Below are 22886 nucleotides of genomic sequence, written 5' to 3' on the forward strand. Positions count from 1 at the left end.
GAGCATCAGCAGCATCTCCTCCTGCCAGCTCTGAGTGGTTCTCATGTGCATCATGTGGCAGAATCAGTCCTTGGGAGCACAGAGCTCTTCTTTAGCTGTGGTTAATCCAGGACTGAAGATGACCAAACATCCCATGCAATACCAGCTGGTCGTCAGAACACGCTGCAGAGGACAGCAAGGAAGAACACGTGTACACAAAGTTTTGATTTTATTTTTCTCTGCTTGGAGACTCATCTTGTAACATGCATGCATTTCAAAACAGTAACAGTGTCTCAAACTGCTCCTAGCAAACAGACAAGCACAGAGGACTTAAAATTCCTATTTAAAAAACAGCAGTGAAAAAAACCTAGAACGCATTATTATTTTTTTTTTCCTGTTTGTTTTGTTTAGTTTCAAACTTAATTTATTCACATTTGTTTTCAGTTGCACTGATTAGCCCTACTCACCCCCCTCTCAGGACCTGTGTTTCACACTCCCTTGCCACAACTTGACCCACTGCACTTTGCTTTGTGCAGCTGAACGAGGAGCAGCGCAGGTTGTGAGTGATGAAAACCAAAACCATGATCAGCAACGAGCGAGCAGAAGTTGGTTCTCTGTGCTTTGCCATTGCTGGTCCACGGGAAAAGAGCAAGGGAAATCAGTAGTGGCTGATAGAGATCGTGGAGAGCAGCTCTGCAGGAGGAGGGCAAGGCGACAGCGAACCTGAAACGGTGTTTGGGAGGGGAGGAGATGCTGTTGTAACAGTGATCCATCTCAGGTCGGTTGCACGGTGTCACAAACCAAGGTTTAGCACACGCTGACTGCTGAAGGGTTTGTGCCACCTCGGGGTGGGACTCAGAGCTCTGCAGCTCGAAGGGAGGCCTCTGTAAAGACTGCATAGCAGTCACAGGAGGGAGGCAGCTGCTCTGAGATGAAGACAATCCCTATTGAACACAGCCTGCAGCAACTAAACCAGTGTCAGAGCTCACAGCTGGGGCTGTGCAGTGCCCTGCAGGGATGCACGGAGTCTTCTCCCAGCTCCCAAAGTACAACTCGAGTGCCTCAGTGCTCCTGCTGGTCATGGCACAGCAGCTGGAAGCCAGGATCCTCCAGCGTGGGGGGAGCATAGGAATGCAGAGAAGCAGAAGCCAACAACCACCCCGAAAATTCCAAGTGAGGAACTTCACAATCGTGGCCTTTATAATGAACACTGGGTCCCTCCAAGACAAGAAGGAAGGAGTGCAATGCTTCCTGCAGCAAGAATTGAGCTCCCACTGCCACTGCTCATGCATTGCCACCAGCAGGCTGCTCCCTGGTGCTGACCCACAGGGTGGGTGCTCCCTGTTCCCCCCCCAACCCCCACCTTTGGGTGACCCCTCCTATTCTCGAGCATTTTTATATTGCACCAACAGGGCAGCACAGCACTCAGACATGCACTGCTGTGCTCTGCCTTCCCTCTTCCCCTCTCCTTTTTGCCCCAGGATCTCTCTTTTAGGCAACCCAAAGCACATTTCAGCGCTCACATTTCAACAACATCAGGGCCATACTCTGAGAAAGCCCACCCTGGGACAGGCAGGACCACCCCCAGCCCACCCTGCACTCTGTGGGGCACATCTACAGACACAGCTACCTACATCCAGCACACTACAACTAAACTCACACCAGCAACAGACAACAAACGAGCACGAGCAGCTGTAAAACCAGAATGGAAAGGGCTAGGCTTTCTTAAATACTTGAGTTAAAAATAATAATAATAATAATAATAATAATAATGACCTAAAATAAGATTTAAAAACAAAAAGAACAAACAAAAAACCCAAAGTCCCTTTTAAAAACAAAATATTTGCAGCTTCACCTTCTTGTTCTGGTAAGAAAAATACTGTCTCAAAACGAAAATTAGCATCTTGAACACAATGCTACCTCCCCAAATGTAAACAATATACAAAACGCTCACGTTAAACGAAGTTACACGCCTGGGTAACACAGCATTAAGTGAGAAAATGGCATTTCCTTACTGCAGTACACACAGCATGGCAACAAGGGGCAGAGCTGGGGAAATGGGCTGAGCCACAGCCCCCTCCAGTTCAGTCCTAGCATGAGTTTTGCTGGAGAGGAGTAACACAGCTCAGTGCCTGCAGCTCACAGGCTCCCCTCCCTCCTTCCCCCCCTGCCCTTTCCTCTTCTTTTATATTATTATTTTATAAATACATGATTTAAAGATGATCAGTTTAAAAGGAGACAGCTCACTGCCCAGGAGAGCAGCAAAGCTCACCAAGCCAAAGCTGCAGCTCCAATGCAGGTTCTTAAAACAGTCAAGAATAAAAAGCAATAGGTGTCAAATTCCTAAGGGATAGTAAACGTTAAGTGCTTATTTTCTTTCTTTAAAAGAGCACAGCAACCAACAGAACGTCCTCCATCCTCCCTTTTTCAAGTGCTCTCTCAGCTGCACTGCTTCTGAGGCTGCCCCACCTCCCAGGGAACGACCCACAGAAGGTCTGTATCCCTCTGTTGACCCCCAATGGTCATTTCTGACTCCGTGAGTGCCCTATTTACAGCGTGCCTCTATGGGCTGAAGCTCAAGGCCCTTCTGTCCCCTTCCAAGCTGAGAATGGTGGCATTCAGGCTGCATCACAAGGAACTGCCCGTATCCCACATCCCACAGCAGAGCCAGGAGCCCGTGGGGACAGCTGGGATGCAACGAGCACCAGAGATCCCCCAAAAGGAGTGAGCCCTGCAGGGCATCCCAAAGAGCCTTCATCCCAAAACAAAGGCATTTGTGAAAACAGTTCAAGGCAGATAAGCAACGCGTTGCGACGGCGAGTTTTGTTCAAGACGCTGAATCCTGCTGAGAAAGGAAACGAAGGAAGGAACCCAAAGGTCCATCAGCGTTGTGCAGTGCTGAGAATGGAGCCCACAAAGCCTGTCTGGAGTTGGGGGAGGGGAGGGAGAGGAGAGGATCAATATTCCCCCATCCTTCCATACTGCTCAGAGAGGAGCACACAGCCACAGCTCCGGGCACGATCGCATCAGCATGGCAAAAACAAACCCAGAAATCCACAACCCTCCATCAGGAAGCAAATCCAAGCATGCCTGCTGCAGACCGAGCGAATGAGGAAGACACAACTTTAGCTGGATTAACACTGAACTGCAGACACGAAGCTACGAACCAAAGAGACACAGCGACTCCCAACTGCGGTGCGTGGGGAAAAGGTTGCAGGTAGTCAGGTGTTATCCCACACCTCCAGGGACACAGAGCTTTGCTTTTTTTTCTGTCCTTTCACATCATCTTCACAGCTGGCCAATCGTACAGCACGCTGGGTCTGAGCACATCACCATCTGATGTTGTTCAATGTCTCTTAATGCTTCTCACATTGCTTTTTTTAGGCTCCGGGAGCAAAGACCTCTCTTAGTGATCATCTTTGGTAGATGTTCATTTCCCTCATCTTTCTTGTAAATCGAGTGCACATACAAAACAAAACAAAACAAAAAAAACCAACAAACAACATCTTTTTGTTACTTAAATTAACCAAAAGATATAAAGTGTCCCAGTCTGAATTCACCTAAAGTTCAGCGACTCCTCCTCATCAGTGTAATATTTTCCATCCTCGAGATGGCGAGCGATTTTCCTTCCGATTCTCAGAACGAGGGAAGTAAAAGGGCTTGGAGGTCATTCTTGCAAAGACAATTCGATGATAATTAATTAAAAAAAAGAAAAAAAAATAATAATAAATGTAGTTTGTGGCATCAGGCACTGCTTTACTCCAAAGTAAAGCTGAGCTCAAGTGCCCCTCCTGCGCAGCGCCTCATGTCACATCCCTGGGAGTCCCTTGGTCAGAGAGGAGGAAACACCGTCAGGAAGAGCAGTGCTGGAAACAATGCACTTTTCTTGTTTTAAAAAAAGCCCTCGAATTGATGTCTGGGCACTTTTGTAACAAACACCCCCTTCTCCCCCCCCCCTTTTTTCTCCCACCTGGCTGATGTGGGCTGTTGGAGGGTGCACCGAAAAATGCGTTTTCTCTGAAGTCACGCAGTGCCACGCACTCACTCACACTCACACTCACACACACCCCACATGCTGCTACAGAGTCTGTTTTAGTGTCACAGGCTGCGTTCTCCGCTGGGAAGTAGCCCCTCTTCTCTTCGTGTTCCTCTGAAGGCTGAAGATGACTATGTCAGGATATTGGACATGAATTCATTGAAGCGTTTGGAGTACTGCTCCGGGTTCACGGTGGAGATCTCTGCCCCAGCCTGCAAGGCAGAGAGGAGGAGAGATGAATCACAGCAGCCTCCCTGCACGCAGAGCTCACAGCAGTGCACAGCAGGAGGAGGGAGGCCAGCAGGGAGCACTGCCTGGCTGTGCTGGGAGAAACCCACAACACAATCTGCAATTTCTAGGAAAAGCCAACAGCTGGAGAGGGTTGGAAAGATCCCCAAGGAAAATGGGTTTTAGCTGCAGCTGCATTTCTCCTGCAGACTACTGAGTCAGAGCTTTGGAGCTGTTCTCTTATGGGTCAGAGATGTGGAAAAGAGATGTGGAAAGAGAGTGAAAACACGTTTTTCCATTGAATGGGGATTTTTTGGAGCTCTTTTGGGAAGTTCGGAGTCGGTGCCTGTGAACAGGTCTGGCTGCAGGAAGGGGGCATCATGCCTGCCTGCACCCCAAACATTCCTGCCCCCACCAGGCTGCTGCTGCCATGCAGGGAACTCAGGTGAGGGAGGGAAGGGCTGCTCTTGGACGTGGGATCACTGGACAACATCCAGCCTGGCACAAAACACACGTCAGGAAGCACCACGCACACACACAAGCATGCAGGCAAAGCAGAAGCCCCAAAGCCCATCCTCCCTGCAGGAACCAGGCTGCTTACCCCATGTTTCACTGTTTTGGCAGCGTGTGCAGCTTTCTTCTTTGCATCGTATGGTGTAAGAATGTCTATAATGGCCATGAAGTACACTTCCTTCTTGGGGGCACCTAGCAAGGCAAGAGAGTTGCTAGCACACCCTGAGCTGTCAGCAAAACCCAGTTGCATCCCTTTCTTGAGGGACAGCAGATCTGCTTTAATGCAAACAGGAGAGAAAGCAAGGCAGGGGGAGCTCTGGAAGGGCAGAGAGGAATAACTGGAAACTGCACACCAGAAATTCACACACACACACACACACATTCTGAACACTGCACTGCTCCTCAAACATCACTTCCAACATTCAAACTCACACCACCTGCAGACAGGGACAGCACAGGAGAGGCACTTGGGAGAGTTTCCTTCTCTCTATGGACAGTCCTCCGTTCCCTTTAGCTCACACAGTCCACAGGATGCCTCCTCTGCCCTCCACACCTTCAAGGCAACATCCCACAGTACTCACTGTCGTGGCTTTTCATGGCGTAGACATCAACTGAAGGATCAAACTCTCCAGGCCCAAAGAAGCGAGGGTAATTGAGGAGATTGCCAGGGCTGTCTGGGGGGGTTCCATACGAGGAGATGGGGTTCCCTCCGAGACCATCATTCTCACACTCCTCATCCTCTGCCCGATCCTCCACTTCCATCTCTTCCTGCTCTGCTCGGTCAACATCGTGGATCCCAACCAGCAGGCTGTAGTCCATGATCTTCAGCTGAGCTAAGAACTGGGAGAAAGAGATGAGTGAGAATAATGGAACCCGTGTGAGATCACAAATCCTGCCCTACTCTCCTGGTATCCCCTTAAGGGAGCATTTAAACCCATATTAGTCCCCACAGAACCTACGTGGGAGCTCCAAGCTGTGCCCTCAGCCATGGGTATAACCCTGACCACATCTGTGTGCTTTCTGGCCTTTGTGCAGGTGGTACACAGTGAGGCACAGAACAAAAGCCATCCCCCAGGATATTCTACCTCCACATCCCGCTTCAGCTTCTCGAGGAAGTTCTTTTTGCTCTCTTCCCCAACATGCAGCTTCTGTCCCTCATTCAAGAAGTCGTTGTCCTTGAACGTCGGCAAGTCCTTGGCCTGGAACAAAAATCCTGTGTCAAATTCCCAAACCTGGACCCCTCGAGGCCAGGGTGCACGCTGATCCTTTAGCAATAAACCCATTGCTCAGCATGGGGCAGCACCGGAATCTCCCGTCTGTTCATAAGCCTCATCCCATCCACTAATTAGGAAATGGCAGCAGGCAGAGCACAACGTTTGTCAATGAGTCTGTGTACCTCCGTGCTTCCCTTCGTACCCTGAGAACAGCTCAACTTTAAGGACTGCTGGGAAGAAGTGCTGCAGGCTGAATGCTTGGCAGCTGGGCTCCGGCCCAACCAGCTCCCAGAATAGAAATGCATCCTGTTGGATTCTGCCTGGGGTTGGGGGAATTGAAAACAAAACTCTTCTTTCCCAAAAGACTCGAAGAAAGAAAAAAAAAAAAAAATTAAAACTGCCTGTTTGAAGGAATTTGTCTGCCAACGGACCCTGAGGATTTTCTCAGGGATGTGGAAGAATGCACAACGCTTTTGTGCAACTGGGAGTTCAATTATTTTGTTCTTAGGATGATATATGAGCGTGGTGGCTTTATATAGGTCTGATCTGAATGGTCTGAGACAAAGTGCATACACAGAAAAAGCTGGAGACTAAACAGGCAGCGAGCCAGGGACGTTTGGGCACCATGAAGCCGTGCCTCAATGCCAGAGCTTTTGGTGCAAATGCAACTTCCTCTGCTCGTGCCAGGGATTCATTTTAGGCTGAGCTGCTGTAGACTTTGCTCCGTAGCTTCAAACCTGCAAAGCTCACATGCAAAAAGGTGCGAATTCAAACAGGATTTTTCATGACAACGTCAGAGCTGAGGTTTTGCAGGGGCAGAGCTCCCAGTTGTAAGTTCCCCTCATGGCAACAGAACCCAAATTTACAAACAGGCCGAGACGTGCCAAGAATCCGAGAGGAGTTGGTCTGGTTTATAGAAGCAGCTGTTGCAAAAGCAAACTGCTGACCTGACTCAGTTTGACACGCTGGGGGTGTATATTGCACAAATGTGGGCTTTGCTACGTGTGGAATTGTGTCCCAAGAGGTTTCTCCCCCTCTCCTGGCAGTGTCAATGTAACAGAGCACCACCTCTCCTTGGACATTACTGGGAGCAGCCTGGTGGCTGGGACAGGAGCAGTGTACCATGCAGGGCCTGCTTTGTTTCCCCTCCTCTGAACCCCTTTGGAAGAGGGAGGTCAGATCCCACCTGCTTCCCAAAGGCAGGAGGAAGGGATGGTCCGTACCTTCTCCTTATCGCTTGCTTCCCTGGACACTGTTGAGCCCTAGCAAAAGAAAGAAGAGAACATTGCTGCATTCCCAAGGAACTGATTGAAACCATTTAACTCATGCCTGAGACAGTTACAGACCTCCCTGGTGCAGCGCAGACCACGTGGGACAGAGGAACAGAATGACACTTAAATCCCACACAAAGCCCCCAGAACTCGACTCCCTGAACAAGAAGCAAAGCCCAGGACCCTCTCACACAGGGGTCACAGAGATCACCCCTCACCCTGCAGGGCTCCCAGCCTCACCTTCAGGTCGTATTTTCGGTGCACTGTCAGCCTGTGGCTGAACACATTTCTGGTCACCACCATGTAGGTTTCCACTCCATCCACGGTGAGCCGGTACATGCCGAGGAACTGGGGCAGAAGGGTGTTCCCATGGCACTCCACTATGAACTGCAGAGAAGCAGGAAGGGAAGGGCAGAGAAAGACAGCACTGTCACACAACACCCATTGCTGGTGGAACACAAGCTCAGCAAGAAGCTGATAAGGAAGCTTCCAGCTCCAGCCATCTGACACTGATGAGAAAGGGAAGGAGGCTTGCAAATGGCTCTTTGCATCTCAAGAACAGCAAGCTGGGGCACTGTGAGATGTTTACAGCCCTCAGCTGAGACAGAGCATCTCATTGTGTGCAGGCTCAGGCTGCTGGAATAGGCCAAGTGTGCCCTCCTACCACCTGGTCACAGAAGTGTGAGCCTGCTGCTGGCAGCATCTTACATCACCTTTTTGGTTACGGGGAAGTAAAGTGCAGATGGACTGGAAGATAACACAGACAACAGCAGAACACTTCCAGCTGTGTCACCTGCCTTCTTTTCCATGCTGCAAGCAGCTCTGTCCTTCCCCTGGTCCCTTCACAAAGTCTAATTCAAAGCATTGAATTAGCACCGTGTTCACAGGTCTCAGATAACAGCAATCCATAATTCATTGCTGTAAGGGACAGGGTGAGCAGGACTCAGCACTGTGAAGGAGCAGGTAGACGTGACCTGGTCAGTGCTACAGAACACTGCTTTCATCTATCTGCAAACTCTGCCACAGCTTCCCAGCACATCACAAAGTGCTCCAAAGCTCCCTGCAGGGCTGCAGACTCACCGTACCTGGTGGTACTTCTTTAAGATGTTGTGCATCTCTGCTACATCCTCACTCGACACGGCCTTAATGACAAACCTCCTGTCGTAGGTGGTGAGGAACCGGGCCCCACATCGGCCCTGGCTGTCGCTGTTCACTGGGGCACTTCGTGTCACCGAGTTCTGAGGGAAACAGAATAAAATAAACAGAATAAAACCGTGGGGAGGAGAAGCAGGAGCTGCCACCTCACTGGGGAAGGAAGCAGAGCGGTCTCAGAAAACAGGTGGGTGCCCAGGAGCACCTCCACAGCCTGGCTCTGTCAGAAGATCCCCAAGATAACACCAAAATATAAATAAAACCAGAACAAAATGAATGGAAACAGTCATCCACGTGAACTGGCAACATTTTCAATGTTGAGGGATTCTTTACAGGACACCCCGAAAGCAAAAGCCACCCTCAGCCCAATCAGATGAGGACGACTGTGACCACGAACCGCTCAGCAGCATCCACCTTTATACCCCCATCTCCACCCTTAGCAACAAAACACTGCAGCTTCTCATCATAACAGCACCACTGGAAAATCCCAAGCTCCCAACTCCAGCACCTCCATCACCTGCACCCATTCAGAAGCCATTTTGTCACCCATCACTACAGGCTCCTGGTTGCAAGCAGACGGGGAGAGCTGAGCTCTGAAACACAGCAGCACCAACATCTAACAGCAGCCTGCAGCTCGAGGTGGATGTCCTTTTCAGGAGGGCTGGGCACTGCGCTCTGTGATGTGTTTTCTAGCTGTTTTATGGCTCTGTTCCTCCCACCCTTGGGCTCTCTGAGCAGTGGACACCAGAGGGAGCCTGCTCTGCTGCAGACACACGCAGGCGAGCACAGCCTGCTGCAAAGAGAGATTTACCACACCATGCTGCGAGCAAGCAGAGAGCTTTCCTTTCAGAAGGAAGCATTTAAAGCCTTTAAAACTTTAATGAAGCAGGGGAACAACTCCTGCCAACGGCTTTAGAAACCATCAGGAAAATAAAAGCAAACAAAAGAAACCTCACTGCTCGCTGACATTTGCAAACGAGTCTGTGCTGCACGGTTTAATCACCCCCTCACCTCAAAACCACAGAGCATTTCTTAGAGTGGAGATGGGAAGCAGAAACTGCGACCACATATGGACATTACCAAACTCACAGGTTTACTTAATTCCCTTCCTGTCATCCCCACCTCCTCCAGTGCTGGGTGTTATGTTTAGCATCCTGGCTCGGCTCCCGCTCCAGCCATCACATTTTACCCACCTGAATTCAGCTCAGTGAATGTTTTCTGCTTTCTGCTCTAGCTAAGCAATTCCAACAGTCACACCGCTCTGCTCGAGGTGGGAGAAGCAATCCTTCACCCCCTTGGTCTGGGAAGAAGGGGTGGAGGAAAGGATGGAGGAGCTGCACGTCTGCTCCTCATGCTATGCAGGACCAAGATCCCCCAGCTCCTGCCTGCCTGCAGCCATCTGCTGCCCCTTATTCCATGCCCACACTGAGCTCTCACCTTTTCACCCTGCAATTGCCCACTGCTTGGCCTAGAGAGATCCATCCCACTGCTGGGAGCCCCTCAAACGATGGGAAACCCATTCACACTGTGATCATAAGGCCTTAAAAACCACAAAAAAAACTTGCCGCTGTTGCAGTTTCTCCCCCAGGCTGCTTATTTCCATCACATAGAAACGAGTCAGGACAGCAGGGAGAGAAAAAAATAAAAGATACCTGGTAGTCCTGGTCATCAATCCCAAACCTTTCCCGGAGGTTTCGGAACACCAGAGGACAGTATTCCTTAAATTTAAAGCGACTGGGCAAGTTTTCCCTAAAAGCAAAGCAGAAGAAATATTCTCGTCAATGATCAGCTTGTGAAATCAAAGTCCTTCCCACACCTCACTGCTAACCATGCAGGATCCCCCCAGCACAGCTCTCCAGGAATTCACCCTCATTAGCTCTGCTTGCTTCTTTAGATGCCTACAACCCACAGAAGCAGTTACAGGTAAGCTGTGAGGCGCACACTTACTTGTTGAACAGGTGATTGTCCACCTTGATCTTGCTGTAGGCTTTAAAATCATCAGGCATCAACATGACAGGGACAGGAACGTTGCTGAGTTCGTTGATCTGCAAGAAAAAGGAAATTGAGACACAAAGCCCAAACAGCCCTGCATTTACCACCAATGGGTTTACGAAGATGCTGAATGCCCCAGAATCTGTTTTGGAAGGAATATAAGCCAGGCAGGCTTTCAGAACACCTTGCTGTGCAGAAGGAACCTGGCGAATGCTGTGGTTTTAAGCCACAGAAGCAGCTCGTTCAGCCCAGCACACAGCAATACCCCCAGCTCTCCCATCTCATCACCCAGGACGCAGCCCAGAACAGACACAAAAGCTGCTATTCCTTCATCTGGAGGTTTGTTTAAAAACAAACAAACCACAAATCAGCCAACTTCTCAGCTCGTTCTCAGCAATGCCCATCTCAGCTGCCCAGCATCAGCCAGTGCAGACGTGGGGAGCACAGCACAGCTCCCCTGCAGACACCGCTCCTCTGTTTGCTGTCTCCTGCTGCTCTTATCCCACCTTCCTTCCTATCAAGGGATGAGTCACTCCATGAGATTGTTTTTGCTCCTCAGTCACGCGTGGCGGCCGCAGGAACACAGGGAAGCAGGAGAAAACGAATGTTGGTTCAGCTGCTGCTGTACAGATCAGCTCACACTGCAGCAGTGGAAGCATCTGCAGTAAGGAACGCGTGCCTGGGCTGCCACACAGCCAGGATGTACAGAGCAGCACGTGTGTGAAATTCCTTTTCCAAGGGCAGCCTCAGCACCACTCATTCATAGGGATATCTGAGGGATCAGTGCCACCCGACCTGCATGCTGCATTTAGAAAGTGATTCCGTTACAACATTCACACCCAGCAGGTAACACTGGAGGGATCACAGACTCACAGAATAGCCTGGGTTGAAAACAATCACAAAGATCATTTAGTTTCAACCCCCCTGCTATGTGCAGGGTCGCCAACCACCACACCAGGCTGCCCAGAGCCACATCCAGCCTGGGGATGCAGTCAACCATGCCAGCAGTTTGGCTTGGCTAGGAGCACAGCTTGCATTGTGCACCCAAACCCAGGCAGCTCAGGGCACTCCCAGCACACCTGGGAAGCACATGGCATTTTCCTGCCTCCAGGGGATGGGGCTCAAGTGCTCAGCCCAAGGAAATGGGCTCTGCTTCAGGGATCCTCCTCTTGCACGCTTACGCACTCAAAGGTGCTGCCACATCTCCAAGCAGGGAGGTGCAAGAAGGGACGAGGAAAGCACGATGTGTGACACAGTGCAGGTGCTGGGGGGAGGTCGTGGCTCTGCAGATGCACGGTGAGCTGCCTGGTACATGGCTGAGCCTTCCACAGGTGGGTGTTCTTCATATCCTGTCCCCATCGTTACCAATGGGAAAACAGAGCAGATTTCACAAACGTCAGACTGGGCAGAAAGACACACATACATACATACACACACACACAGCAAAGAGAAAAGATGACTATTTTCAGAGACAGCCATCCCACACAACAGATAAAGCGGAAAGTAAAGCAGCCCCTGCTCAGCTGAGAGCAGAGCCCTGCCCTAAGGAGCACTAAGCACTGCCACAAAGTGCTCAGAAATGCCACACCACTGAATAATGCCACAGGCATTACAAAGAAATTAAACATAACGCCACAGGCCTCCCATTGCTTGGGGTCAGAGTGGAGCAGGAAGGCTGGCAGCTGGCTCTGCAACAAGCTCAGTGCTGCAATGGGAGCAATAGGGGCAGCCCCACACTCAGCTCCTCCTGCCAGGTGAAGGGAGAAAGAGAAAAAAACAGCTCATTCTGCACCAAGCCACCCATTAATGCTGTCAGACAGCAGGGGAAGCCCGGCAGCACAGCTCTGCACGCTCTCAGCCCTCATCTCAGCACTGGGAAGGCACAAACAAGCTGTTATCAGCTCCTTCCAGCGTGGAGGAAGGGTGCTGAGATGGAGAGGGAACAGCAGCTTGGAGATTTTTCTCCTCCCTGCCAGAAATTCAGACAGAGACGGTAGCAAAGTGAGATGTCACGACGTCTCCTCGTGTCCTCGTTTCTGCCAAAGCAGAAACCTCAAAGCAAATGTTGTACCTGTTGCCAGCTTCCTGACAGGCAGAAATAGCATCGTCTCCTTGCTCTCGTGCTTCCCAACGTACAACAGCCAAAAGAAAACCCCCCTGCAGGAGCCTCTCCCCCCTTCCAGCTGCACACAGAGGAGCCTTCTGGATGCTTCGGGATTCCTGTGCTGGAGGAGATGGGGGGAAGGAAGAGATTGGTGCAAAGAGTTGCTTTCCCAAATGAGAGCAGAGAACAGCAGTGCTTCATAGGGTTCCTCTCCTGGTGGAGCCTGAGCAGCTGCTGAGAGCAGAGCAACCAACACCGGGCACATGTTGGTTCTCTCACCTTCTTTCCCAGGCAGATTATAAATAGCAGAGTGTGTCTGTGTGTATTTATGCTACAGGAGGCAAGGTTGCAGCAAGGTACCCTGCAGAGAGGTGCCCAGCACTGCCTTTTCCCATAGACACTGCTCAGCTGGAGCACAGTGCCCACACCTGGAGCTCTGTAGGTCCCCTCTGGTGCTGCCCTCAGGATGCTCAGATCTGGTTCTTTGTTTGGAAGCAACCAGATCCCCACCAGCATCACCTCACTGCAGGCTGCTGTGAGGAGCAAAGAAACTCCAAAGCAGCCTGAGGACACCAGCAGCCTTTCATCCCCCCAGCACAGACAGCCCTGAGCTGAAAGCACCACTAAGGAACAAACTGTGCCACCACCACCTGCGTTCTGCAGCAGTGCACAGGACATCTGTGCAAGGCAGTGCAAACAGCAGAAGCTGGACAGCCTCACATAGCTCACACATTTATACATAGAGGCTCCCAGCAGAGCTCAGAGGACTTAAAACCACGACACGTTTCAGAGAAACCAATGGGCATCTTCAGCTCTGGCCAGCACAGTGCTGGGTTTATCTGTCTATGATGCCCCTGTGCCACCAAAGAATTCCTTTCTCAATACCACACACACTCAGGGACAGCTGCTGCAATGTGATTTTGTTTCAGAACCTGACTGTGGTCCCAAAGTAGCAATTACCATCAGTAAATTGATGGGAAAATGCTATTTGTTTACTAACGAGATCCAAACGACGCAGTGTGAGAATCTGCTCTCCAGGATTCTTTACAACAAAATTACTTTGCTCCTCTCGATGCCACCCAGCTCTGCATCTCAGAGCGTTCTGAATGGTGCAAGTTCACAATACCCCAGGGCAGCAGGTAACAGACACGCAGCAAAAAAATCACTTCAGCACAGAGCAAAGCAGCAAAACTTTGCAGCACAGGACAGCTGGGCAGCAGTTAGGGGGGAAAAAAGCACTACTCTGCATGAACTAGGGCATGGTTAATCAGCATGGGAATTAACAGAACCTCCATGCAATGCTGGGCATGGGTGAATCCACCTCTATGAAGCGTGTTGGAGCCACAGTGTGGGTGCAGGGGGCACAGCACATCCCCATCACCACAAGGAGCCCGGAGTTGGGCTTTAACAGAAGGTCCCAGGCTGTGGAAGCTCAGAGCCAGCAGGCTCCATCGTTAGCACCGGTGCTCATCACCATTACTGCCATATGCTGTGCTCTCCAGAGGTCAATTAGAGCCAGGGCAGACAGCGAGTGCAGGAAAGGCCAAACACAGACTGCTTCCCCTGCGCCAGCACTGATTTATAGCACTTCAGCATTTGATACGTGGCAGATGCTGCTCTGGCTAGAGTTAACATGGCAACACCAAAAACAACGCCGAGGAGAAGGGAGAAGCGTGCTGCAAATCCCAATGCTGCTCTTTCCCTTGAATACTAACGAGCTTCACGTTGTGCTGCCTGGCACCAGGCGGGTCCTGGGAGAGCAGCAGGAGCTGCAGCAGCAACCAGAGCCCCCAGGGCAGACCCACAGTGCCAGCAGAGATCTGCCCTTCTCAGCAGGATGGGATTTCTTTCAGGCCATCCCCACCACATCCACAGAGCACAGTGGGACCAGCAGCCCCAAAGCAGCACCGGCGCGCCGCAGGCAGCTGCCTGCTCATCACACAGTGCCCTCTCCTCCCCAGCACATCACACAGTCAGCGCCTTACAACCGTTTCTATGGTTTCCTGAGCATCACACAACAGCACTGCCTTCATCTTGGTGCTTCCGAGATGGCTGCTCCCACCCAGCACCACCCGACCTTCCCCCTGCCCACCGGAGCTGCACCACCTCTCCCAGCACCATGACAACAGCAGACACAGCAAAGCTTCCCCTGGAGCCGTCTCCACGCTCGCTGAGTTCCACATTGCAGGCTTGGAGCTCACAAAAAAAAAAAACCATCACAAACCCAAAAGGTGAACCCTCGTGACTCCGCTCCATCCTATCTGCATCCCGGCTCCTCTCCCCCAAGCACGGCTTTCTGGCTCCAGGTTTGGCTCTCAGTGATACCACCCACGTCCGGCCGCGTTTCAGCAGCCACAGCCGCACCCATGCGATGCTCTGAGCTCAAGCATTGGCTCGGGAGCACTGGGACAGCAGAGAGCCAACTCACAATTCACATAGAAACGCTCAGAATGGGTGTTCCAAAAGCAGTTCCTGTGCTCTGCACTAACATCACTGCTCTGATCCTCTCCAGACCATCGCTGCCTCTACTCGCACCAGCTGCTAGCAAGCTTGTTTAAACACAAGGCAGGGCTGTGCTGCTGCCAGACTCTGTTAATGGACCCGGGGGAATTTCTTCAGTCAGCAGAGATGGTGGATTGCATAAAATGGTTGTTTGTTTGATTTATCCATGAAAAAGTTCATCTCAACCACCAGCATTTCTGATGGAATCGTGCTGGTAGCGGCGCGCTCCCCACGGCGTCTGCTTCTCTTTGCAAGGCTGTGCACCAGAAACCAAACGTGAAACAACCCCAGCAGATTCCTGACAAGGTTCAAAGGCACTTCTGAAAACACCCATCAGCTGCCCGGAGCAGTTTGCTTGAAGAACAAAAAGCAATCCCACCTTCCATACGAGCAGGGCACCAGCAGCATCTCTCGGGAGCAGATCGGGATGAACAGCTGCTCGTGTGTTGAGCAAAACACAAATAGTTTGGCTCACAGCCTGCCCTGCTCCAACCCTCGGCTGCTCACCACTGCAAACCGAGTTGCAGGAATGGGAGCTGGGGGAATCCCTGCTGCCTGCACCGGGGGGGGAGGAGGTCACAGCTGAGATGTTCTCCACCCTTTTCCAGCTCCTCCAGGATACGGTCCTCGTTTCTGGCAGCAGCTCCTTCACAACGTGCACCCGATACCATCTGCATGGACACAGCTTGCAAGGAGAACTATCAGCTTGCAGAAATATTTCACAGCCAAACGGTCCTGAAGTTGCAGGCCCTGATCCAGAGCCTAAAAAAGACTCCAGGCTGCCCCACCAGCCACAGAAGAGGGCGAGCTGGCAGCCAGCAGCCTTAAGAGGCCACAAATGAAAGAGAAAAGCCCCACCAGCTTCACTGCTTCTTCAGGGCTCCCAAGGGCACTGCTGATCAAAGCCTGGTTCAAGTCATTGCTCTGCTTCTTAGGTGAGGAGCAGCGAGCATTGGGAACATCCTCTGGCTCTGGAGAGACAACAGTGCTGAACTACAGTGGGAAGATTCACTCCACCATCAGGAAAGCTAGGAATATAATCCTATTTTTCCCAAAGCGTTGTTTATTCCTGCAAAAGCTAAACCCAGAGAAGGAAAGGGATCCAGGAAACAGCCGCAGAGAAACGCGTGCCTTTGAGCCTGAAGGTGTGTTAATTGAGGAAGGCATGAGGTTGCTTAATTTTAACCACCTGAACATCATCATTACCCACATCCAAGAGAGCGCAGAGGAAGGGCAGCCCTTCCAGCCTACGCTATGGAGGAAAGAGAGGTTTCCAGAGAGAAGGGTGATTTTAGGAAGCTCCGTTGGAGGTGGGCTGCAGTGCTGAGCTGTTCCCACAGAGCAGCTCCTTGCTTCATCCTGGGGCTTCAGGGGGAAACAGAGCAGCTCAGGAACACACAGATGTGGCACCGCCAGCAGAAAGATGGGAATCAAAGCGACTCAAGGCTGGGCAAATTGGGCCCAACGATACAGGATGGAGCTGTGGGACACATCGCTCCCCCCAGGGCCCATCCCCAGCCCCCTCACTGAGATCTGGCCCTGTGATAGAAGACCAGGGGTTGGTGGTAGGGGGTGCCCTGGGGGGATGCTCACAGCTAAGCACGCCTGGACCACAGCATCTTACAGGAAGGGCTGTTATCCTAAATGGCAGCAGGGAAACGGGGGAGACGGATGCTGGGGGGCAGCGCCCGGGGGAAAGGCTGCAATGGGACGGGGGTAGAAAGAAAGAAAGGGGCAGCGGGGCTGAGGGGGGTTCCCTTCCGAGCCCCTACGGCAGGCAGGGCGCTGGGGTGAAGGCTTCGCCCCGACGGGAGGGAAGGGGGGGGGGGATGTGGGGTGGGGGGTTCCGCCCGCTGCTCACCGTATGGTTGGCCCCCCACATGAGGACGCTGAGCAGCGGCTCCGAAGCCCGGAACAGCTTCACCTTCTGGCACACGAAATGTTTTTTCTTGGTCTTGGTTTTGCTGGCGCTCAGTGCCGAACCCAAAGCCGCTCCGCCGCTCCCAGCCGCCGATCCCCCAGCGCAATTCGAGGCCATGGCGGCCTCCGAACGGCCCCGCAAAGCCCCCCTCCCCCGGCGCTCCCCTACCAGCGCCTCCGCATGGCACCGCCCGGCCCGGCGCACGCCCCTCTGCTCTCAGCGGTTCCGGCCGCCTCCGTCACCCCCGGGGCCGGCTCGGCCGCTCCGCTCCCAGCTCGCTGCTCTCCCCGCGGCGGTTGTTCCGTCCCCGCCTCCCTCCCTCCCTCCCCCCTTTCCCCGCCCCTGCGGTGGTTCGCTCCACCGCCGGCCGAGCGCTCGGCGCCGCTCTAAGGAGGCGCCAAGATGGCGGAAGGCGAAGGAGGAGGGGATGGGGAGGTGCCATGGCCGCGTCCCGCGGGGGAGAGAAGGGGGATGCAGGGGGGGCAGCGCGGCGCCGAGCGTCGGTTCGCTTCGCCTCAGCGTGCGGAGGGGAGGGAAAAAACGGAACGCGGCCCGGGCTGCGAGCGGAACCGGCTGGAGCGGCGGGCAGAAAGGGGGGGAAAGGGGAAACAAAGGCACCTCCCTCCCCCTCTGCGCGGAGATGGTTTCGCCCACCCCGCGTGACGTAGCGATCCAAGCCACGCCCCTTTCCGAGCGAGCCAATAAGCGGCGAGGCGCCTGGAATTATGAATGGGCCGCTGAGCACGTCACTGCCGCCTCTTAAAGGGCCCGCAGCGCGCAGCTCCGCGCACTGAGCCGGTGGCCGCACGCAGCCCTCGGTCCGTCAGCCCCTTTGGCAGCGAAACCAACACCGTCGCCCCGACAAAGCCACAAAAAAAACATTTAAAAATCGTAAAGTTTCTCCTTTAAAAAAAAAAAGAAGCAAAACAATCTTCACTGCTGTACATATACACATTACTTACATTACAAAATCCCAGAGAGATAATTGTTGCATCAGTTCTGCTCTGCTCATTTCCTTTCCCTGTGAAGCTGCTCCCTTTGGGTCAAACAGCATTGAAATAGGTGAGCAGAATCAAATAATGGCTACAGATATTTTACAGCCTGGTCTGAGCTCTCCCTCCAAACCCACAGCAGAACGACTGCAGTCAAGCAGAATGGCACCAGTCCATCACACAGCTTTATCACATCCAGTTACCTCACATGAATTTGTTCTGTTCTGATTTCTAAGGACTAGCAAAAATAGGTCTTTCGCTCTCACAAACAAAGAGCACAGATAATCTGCCCAGTGTAGAAAGCAATTACCACCCAGCATCATCTAATAATAACAACAATATACAAAACCGGTACGAATCAAGGTGGAGAACAGGAAGAGATCTGGCAATGTGCTGTAGGATACAAGGGCTCACGAGTTCTCCAGCTAAGGTCTGCCTGAGGGATCACCCTCGTTACAAACATATTTACAGTGCCAGAAGTTCAGAACACGCTGTGGGCTGCAGCACAGAAATTCAGCAGCTCTTTGGCAGATGGTCCTGGAGAGAGAACTGAGTGTGTGCTGAGTGTGTTCCTCTCACCTTGGGGAACAAGTGTCCAATTAACTCCTGCACAGAAGCAGAGGAAGAACAAACTTCATCTCTGCATAAAGTTTTTTTCCAAGGCAGCAGGAGTTCTCTGAAGGGAGTGGATGTTCCGCTTCACCCGATCTTCTAAAGTGGAAGTAGAAGCACTCTCCAGTTTAAAGTGACTGCAGGAAAAAAAAAAAGAAATCAATCTCTTCCCATTGTTTCCAGCAGGGTTCGTTATCCCCAAGTCAATTAACTACGTGATTCTAAAATGGAAAGCAGCAAATGATTTCATATCAAAGTCTGCACCGAAAGAACTGAATAGCTTTTAGTTTGGCTTCTAACAGATTCAATACTGTATTTAAGGTCAGTGCTCAGTATTTTCATCCCAAACGTTGGTGCCATCACACACTCCTGAGAAGCTGTGCCCTGTACTTCCCACAAATGCAAAAAATGACCACCACCAAGACACTCACTGCAAGAACTTTCCATCTCCGGAGTCGAGTTTCTCCAGTTCTCTCTCCAGTTCCTCCTCCTTTCGGTGCTTCTTGAGGTTGTTCACCCTCTCCTCTTCCCTCCACTTGGCGTTTTCCATCATTTCCTGGCGTTTACGCTCCAGTTCCTCCGGAGAGATCTTTCTGTTTGTACAGAAAACAGCACTGCCATAAACCAGTAGCATGCTAGATCCAACCCAGCTCTTCCTTCCCAATCTTCAAGACTAATAATCCCCAAAGTCAGGGGTGTTTAATAACTGCTTTTCCTTTGGCTCCCAAAGCTTTTTAGTACAAGTCTAAACAACTAAACAACTCTAGCAAGAGCTTGTATTCCCCCTTTTAGCTTTTCTTTTTTAATTGATTGATAAGATGATACTGTCAAGATCAAAGTTAAACAGAAGGCTTTTAATTAACCGATCAGACAAAGACTGATTTCACCTCACTGTGAGGCACGCAGAGAATTAAAACCATTCCACGAAGTTTGGGAGGCTGAAGGAGTTAGCTGACAACTAAGCTCAAGAGCTAAGATCAGACCAAGCACTTCAGGACAGTGTGTGCCTGTCTGGATGCCTGATACAGTCCGTTCTAGACAACGGAATAAGATTTGGTTCACAGATGATATCCAGCTGTTTCACAACCATTCACCCAAAAAACCACAGAGAAGATTTTGCTTACCTGGTGTAACCCGGCAGGTGCTGTCGCCGATAGCTCTTTTTGGGGGAAGGACTTCTTGCTTTCCCTTTCTCCTCTCGACTGCTATGTCTACAACCCCAAAACACCCCTTTTTTTAGGAGATATAGACACATTATCACATCTCTAAACTTTACCTGGATTTTTTAGCAGGGATTTTGATCCCTGAACACCCCCCCCCCCTCCCCTGCAGCTTTCAGTTCATATTATCCAGCTTAGCCACACTCACTGTTTACTGTGTCTGGAAGGAGATCTCGACCCCCTGCATCCAGATTGCTCTGTGCTCTTCTTGTTAGTGCATCTCTGTGGGGAGTGGGATGTGCTCCTGGACCTGGAGCGCTCCCGGTGCCTGTGGGAGGCTCTGCCCTGCCCAGCAGCTGGAGAACTCCGAGATCTGTGGTTCTTGTCAGAGTCTCTAACCTGAAATCCAAAAGCGCCCATCAGGAGAGATGTCCTGTCAGAGCATCACAACATAATGAGGCTGCAGAAGCCTCAGGTTGGGCTATAGGCAGTGTACATCTTGCTTTGCACTTCCTTATCTCACTCCCTAGGTTCCTATGAACACCTTTGTCTAAAAAGATAGTTTTTGTGATGCTCAGTAAACTAACTGCTATGACAATCACATACAATATTTAAACAGATGTGTGACTCTGGGAAGGGAAACTAATTAAAACTCAACTTGAACTTAGAGAGGACAGAAGTCCTACTAGGATCCGAAGAGTTTCAGGTTAGGGCTCAGAGGCACCAAGTCGAATGTGAACATCATTAAATCATGTATCACTCATAGTCCTCTTCTACTGGGAGAAGCAGCCTTGTGCAGCAAGCTGATCTTTTGCTGCTCCCTAACCCATAAGTTTGCTACTGAAAAGACATAAAAAAAACAGACTTACTTACCTGTAAGCCATATCCTGGCACTTTAGAAGGAATGGGTTTCCAGGAGGAACTGTTAGCCTTCTTCTGAGACCTAAATAAAAAAGAGAACAGTACTTTTGAAGCAGATGAGCTTCAATAATCCTATATTTTGCGTATTAAAACGTCAAAAATAAGATACTGATGCAAAAACAAAAGTACTAATACAGTAATATTTAAGCAAATGAAGAGCATTAAGTAGAAAGATGAGATTCAAAGAAGATCAGAAACAGATGAAAAACAAACAAGACAGTAAAGAAAATAAAACATACCTGGCTTTGCTTCGCTCCTCATCACTGCTGGCACTTTCACTGCTAGAGCTGCGACGTCGGTGCTTCTTGTGCTTCTTCTTCTTCTCTTTCTTCTTCTTTTTCTCTTTTTTATCTAAACTGTTTTGCAGCTATAAAGAAAGACACCAATTTATTAGCAGCAATTACTGTCCCTGCGCTCGGGCAGTCAGTATCATAAGGCAAGGGCAAAGAAATGGAGTTCTCCTGGGACAAAAGAAACTCCAGCAAGGTATGTGCACAGACCCAAAAAGCATAATGGAGTCACCTACCAACTCTTTGATTTTCTTCATTTTTACAGGATTATTCAGAACCTCCCTCTTCTTCTCCTCCTCTCTCTTTCTAAAGCAGATCAAATAAGAGTATTAGTATTTTCAAGCAACTCTAAACATCGTTTTCACAAAAGATACAAAACTAAAGCAAGCTCTAGCAGCCAAGTTTTGTTCATTCTGCAACACAAGTCCAACTCATGCAAAGTCTGTCCTTTTCCTCTCCACTACAGAGTGCAACTAGGAAGTTAAGCCAAATTTTTGTTCTGTTAATATCTATCTGGCTACACTGCTGCCAACCAGATGCATTCACACACATACAAAAGAGTGACCTAAGTTTGCATATATGAGCCAATGAAGAAAAACAACTTTGGCATTTACATGCAAACTTTCCACAAATAAAACAGCTCTCGTCAAGCTGCCATCACTGATGCATTGCCTGATTCATTCCTGTATTTGGCTCCACGTTAAGTACCTTATCATGAAAAGTGGATCCTCCCGGATTTTGTTTGCCATGTCCAGGACAGAATTGGCACCTGACTTGGCAAAAATGGAGCCTGGCAGCAGTCCTGTCTCGTTGGAGCAGCCAGCATCCTTGTCTTCTGTCTTCTCAAAGACATATTTGTCCACAGGGCGACCCATGAGATACTCCTCTCTGTTCACCATGCCCCCAGGACCCTGGTACATCCACTCCAACTTTTCTTCTCTTTTCCTATTGCAAACAAGTCGTCATATTTTCTGTCACGGAGGTATAAAGCTACAGTTTAAAGCTTATGAAGTAAGTGGAAAGCTTCTAGCATTACAGAAATTATAAATTCAGTGTTAAAATCTCTGTTTCTCAGAGGTACGAGAAGCACATGGACCCCCTCAACACGAAGCACTGCTCCTCCCCCTGCCAGGACCGGCAGCCCCACGCTCAGGCCCTGCCTCTGCTCACCGTACAGTGCCCATATCCTCAGCATATCGCTGCATCTCCTCTCGGGCCCTTTCCTCCTGCAGCTCCCGCTGCAGCTCCTCGATCTTCTTCCTCTCGGCCTCATATTTCTGCTCGGCCTTCCACACCTTCTCCACATTGCGCAGGGTCTGGGGGTGCCAGCTCTTCTTCAGGTTCTGCAAGGAACGCGGGATGTGGCACAGGGCCCCTTACCGAAGGCCCCGGCCGTTCTCTCACCGAGCAGCGCCGCAGCGCTGGGCCCAGCCCCACCACAAACAGCAAGAACGGACGGCCCGCCCCAGGCCCGGAGGTGTCACCGGGATCCCAGCGGCCTGAAGCTCCCGGTCCCCTCCACATTCCGGACCCCATCTCACCAAGTCGCCTCCCCCCATGGCTGCTCGGCTTCCCCTCAGTTAGCGGGCCCGCCGTACGTCATCAACGTGCGCCGCCGTCGCCTCCCTACGCGTCGCGTGTGATATACGTCACTTCCGGCGTGGGGCTGAAAGGTCCCGGCAAAGGGATAGAAAAGAGGCGGGCAGCGCCTGGTGCTGCGGCGTGCTGTAGCGATGAGCGGAGCTGTAGGCCGCTGTTTGCCGTTCTCACCCGTTCCTCAGGGCTCTGCACCGAACCGCGATGTCGCCCAGAGAAAATTCGAGGACGCGAGCGAGGTTCCTCGCTGCTCGTTGCGGGTTTAGAACCGGGGACGTTCCGGCTCCCAGCCCGGCGCTTTGCCCCTGAGCTACGTAAGCCCGCGAAACGCGGCTTTGGGGCGGTTCAGTGGTGGGGGCGTGGCTCAGGGGCAGCGCGGCTGCCTGCGGCTGCTGGGGTGCCG

General features: G+C 51.3%; 2 protein-coding genes across 2 annotated transcripts; both read right to left on the bottom strand.

The window, feature by feature from the left end:
• Window positions 1–205: 205 nt before the first annotated feature.
• PIP4K2B (phosphatidylinositol-5-phosphate 4-kinase type 2 beta) lies at window positions 206–17242 on the bottom strand. The gene is made up of 10 exons (XM_031600725.2): window positions 16853–17242; window positions 10341–10438; window positions 10046–10142; window positions 8327–8479; window positions 7482–7628; window positions 7194–7232; window positions 5842–5955; window positions 5338–5596; window positions 4845–4948; window positions 206–4227 (listed from the first exon to the last, which is right to left on the bottom strand). Exons 1-10 carry the CDS (start codon window positions 17027–17029, stop codon window positions 4147–4149), a joined length of 1269 nt encoding a protein of 422 aa, XP_031456585.1. The 5' UTR covers window positions 17030–17242; the 3' UTR covers window positions 206–4146.
• Window positions 17243–17785: 543 nt separating this feature from the next.
• CWC25 (CWC25 spliceosome associated protein) lies at window positions 17786–22794 on the bottom strand. Its single transcript, XM_031600727.2, has 10 exons — window positions 22429–22794; window positions 22058–22230; window positions 21596–21832; window positions 21124–21193; window positions 20837–20964; window positions 20550–20619; window positions 19885–20075; window positions 19641–19727; window positions 18948–19109; window positions 17786–18653 (listed from the first exon to the last, which is right to left on the bottom strand). The coding sequence occupies exons 1-10, from the start codon at window positions 22444–22446 to the stop codon at window positions 18539–18541; spliced, it is 1251 nt and encodes a 416-aa protein (XP_031456587.2). The 5' UTR covers window positions 22447–22794; the 3' UTR covers window positions 17786–18538.
• Between the last annotated feature and the right edge of the window lie 92 nt (window positions 22795–22886).

Source organism: Phasianus colchicus, chromosome 26, assembly GCF_987193195.1.
Source record: "Phasianus colchicus chromosome 26, bPhaCol1.hap1.1, whole genome shotgun sequence".
Classification (NCBI taxonomy): domain Eukaryota; kingdom Metazoa; phylum Chordata; class Aves; order Galliformes; family Phasianidae; genus Phasianus; species Phasianus colchicus.

Excerpts from the sequence above, each read along its gene's own strand:
- CWC25 (XM_031600727.2), bottom strand. Across the intron at positions 20,076-20,549 it reads TGCCAGGATATGGCTTACAG|GTTAGAGACTCTGACAAGAA; the intron begins GTAAGTAAGTCT and ends TTTGGATTTCAG. Across the intron at positions 18,654-18,947 it reads GGAGATGGAAAGTTCTTGCA|TCACTTTAAACTGGAGAGTG; the intron begins GTGAGTGTCTTG and ends TTTTTCCTGCAG.
- PIP4K2B (XM_031600725.2), bottom strand. The coding sequence starts at position 17,029 with ATGGCCTCGAATTGCGCTGGGGGATCGGCGGCTGGGAGCGGCGGAGCG. Across the intron at positions 7,233-7,481 it reads ACCGAAAATACGACCTGAAG|GGCTCAACAGTGTCCAGGGA; the intron begins GTGAGGCTGGGA and ends TTCTTTTGCTAG. Across the intron at positions 5,597-5,841 it reads AGCTGAAGCGGGATGTGGAG|TTCTTAGCTCAGCTGAAGAT; the intron begins GTAGAATATCCT and ends TCTTTCTCCCAG.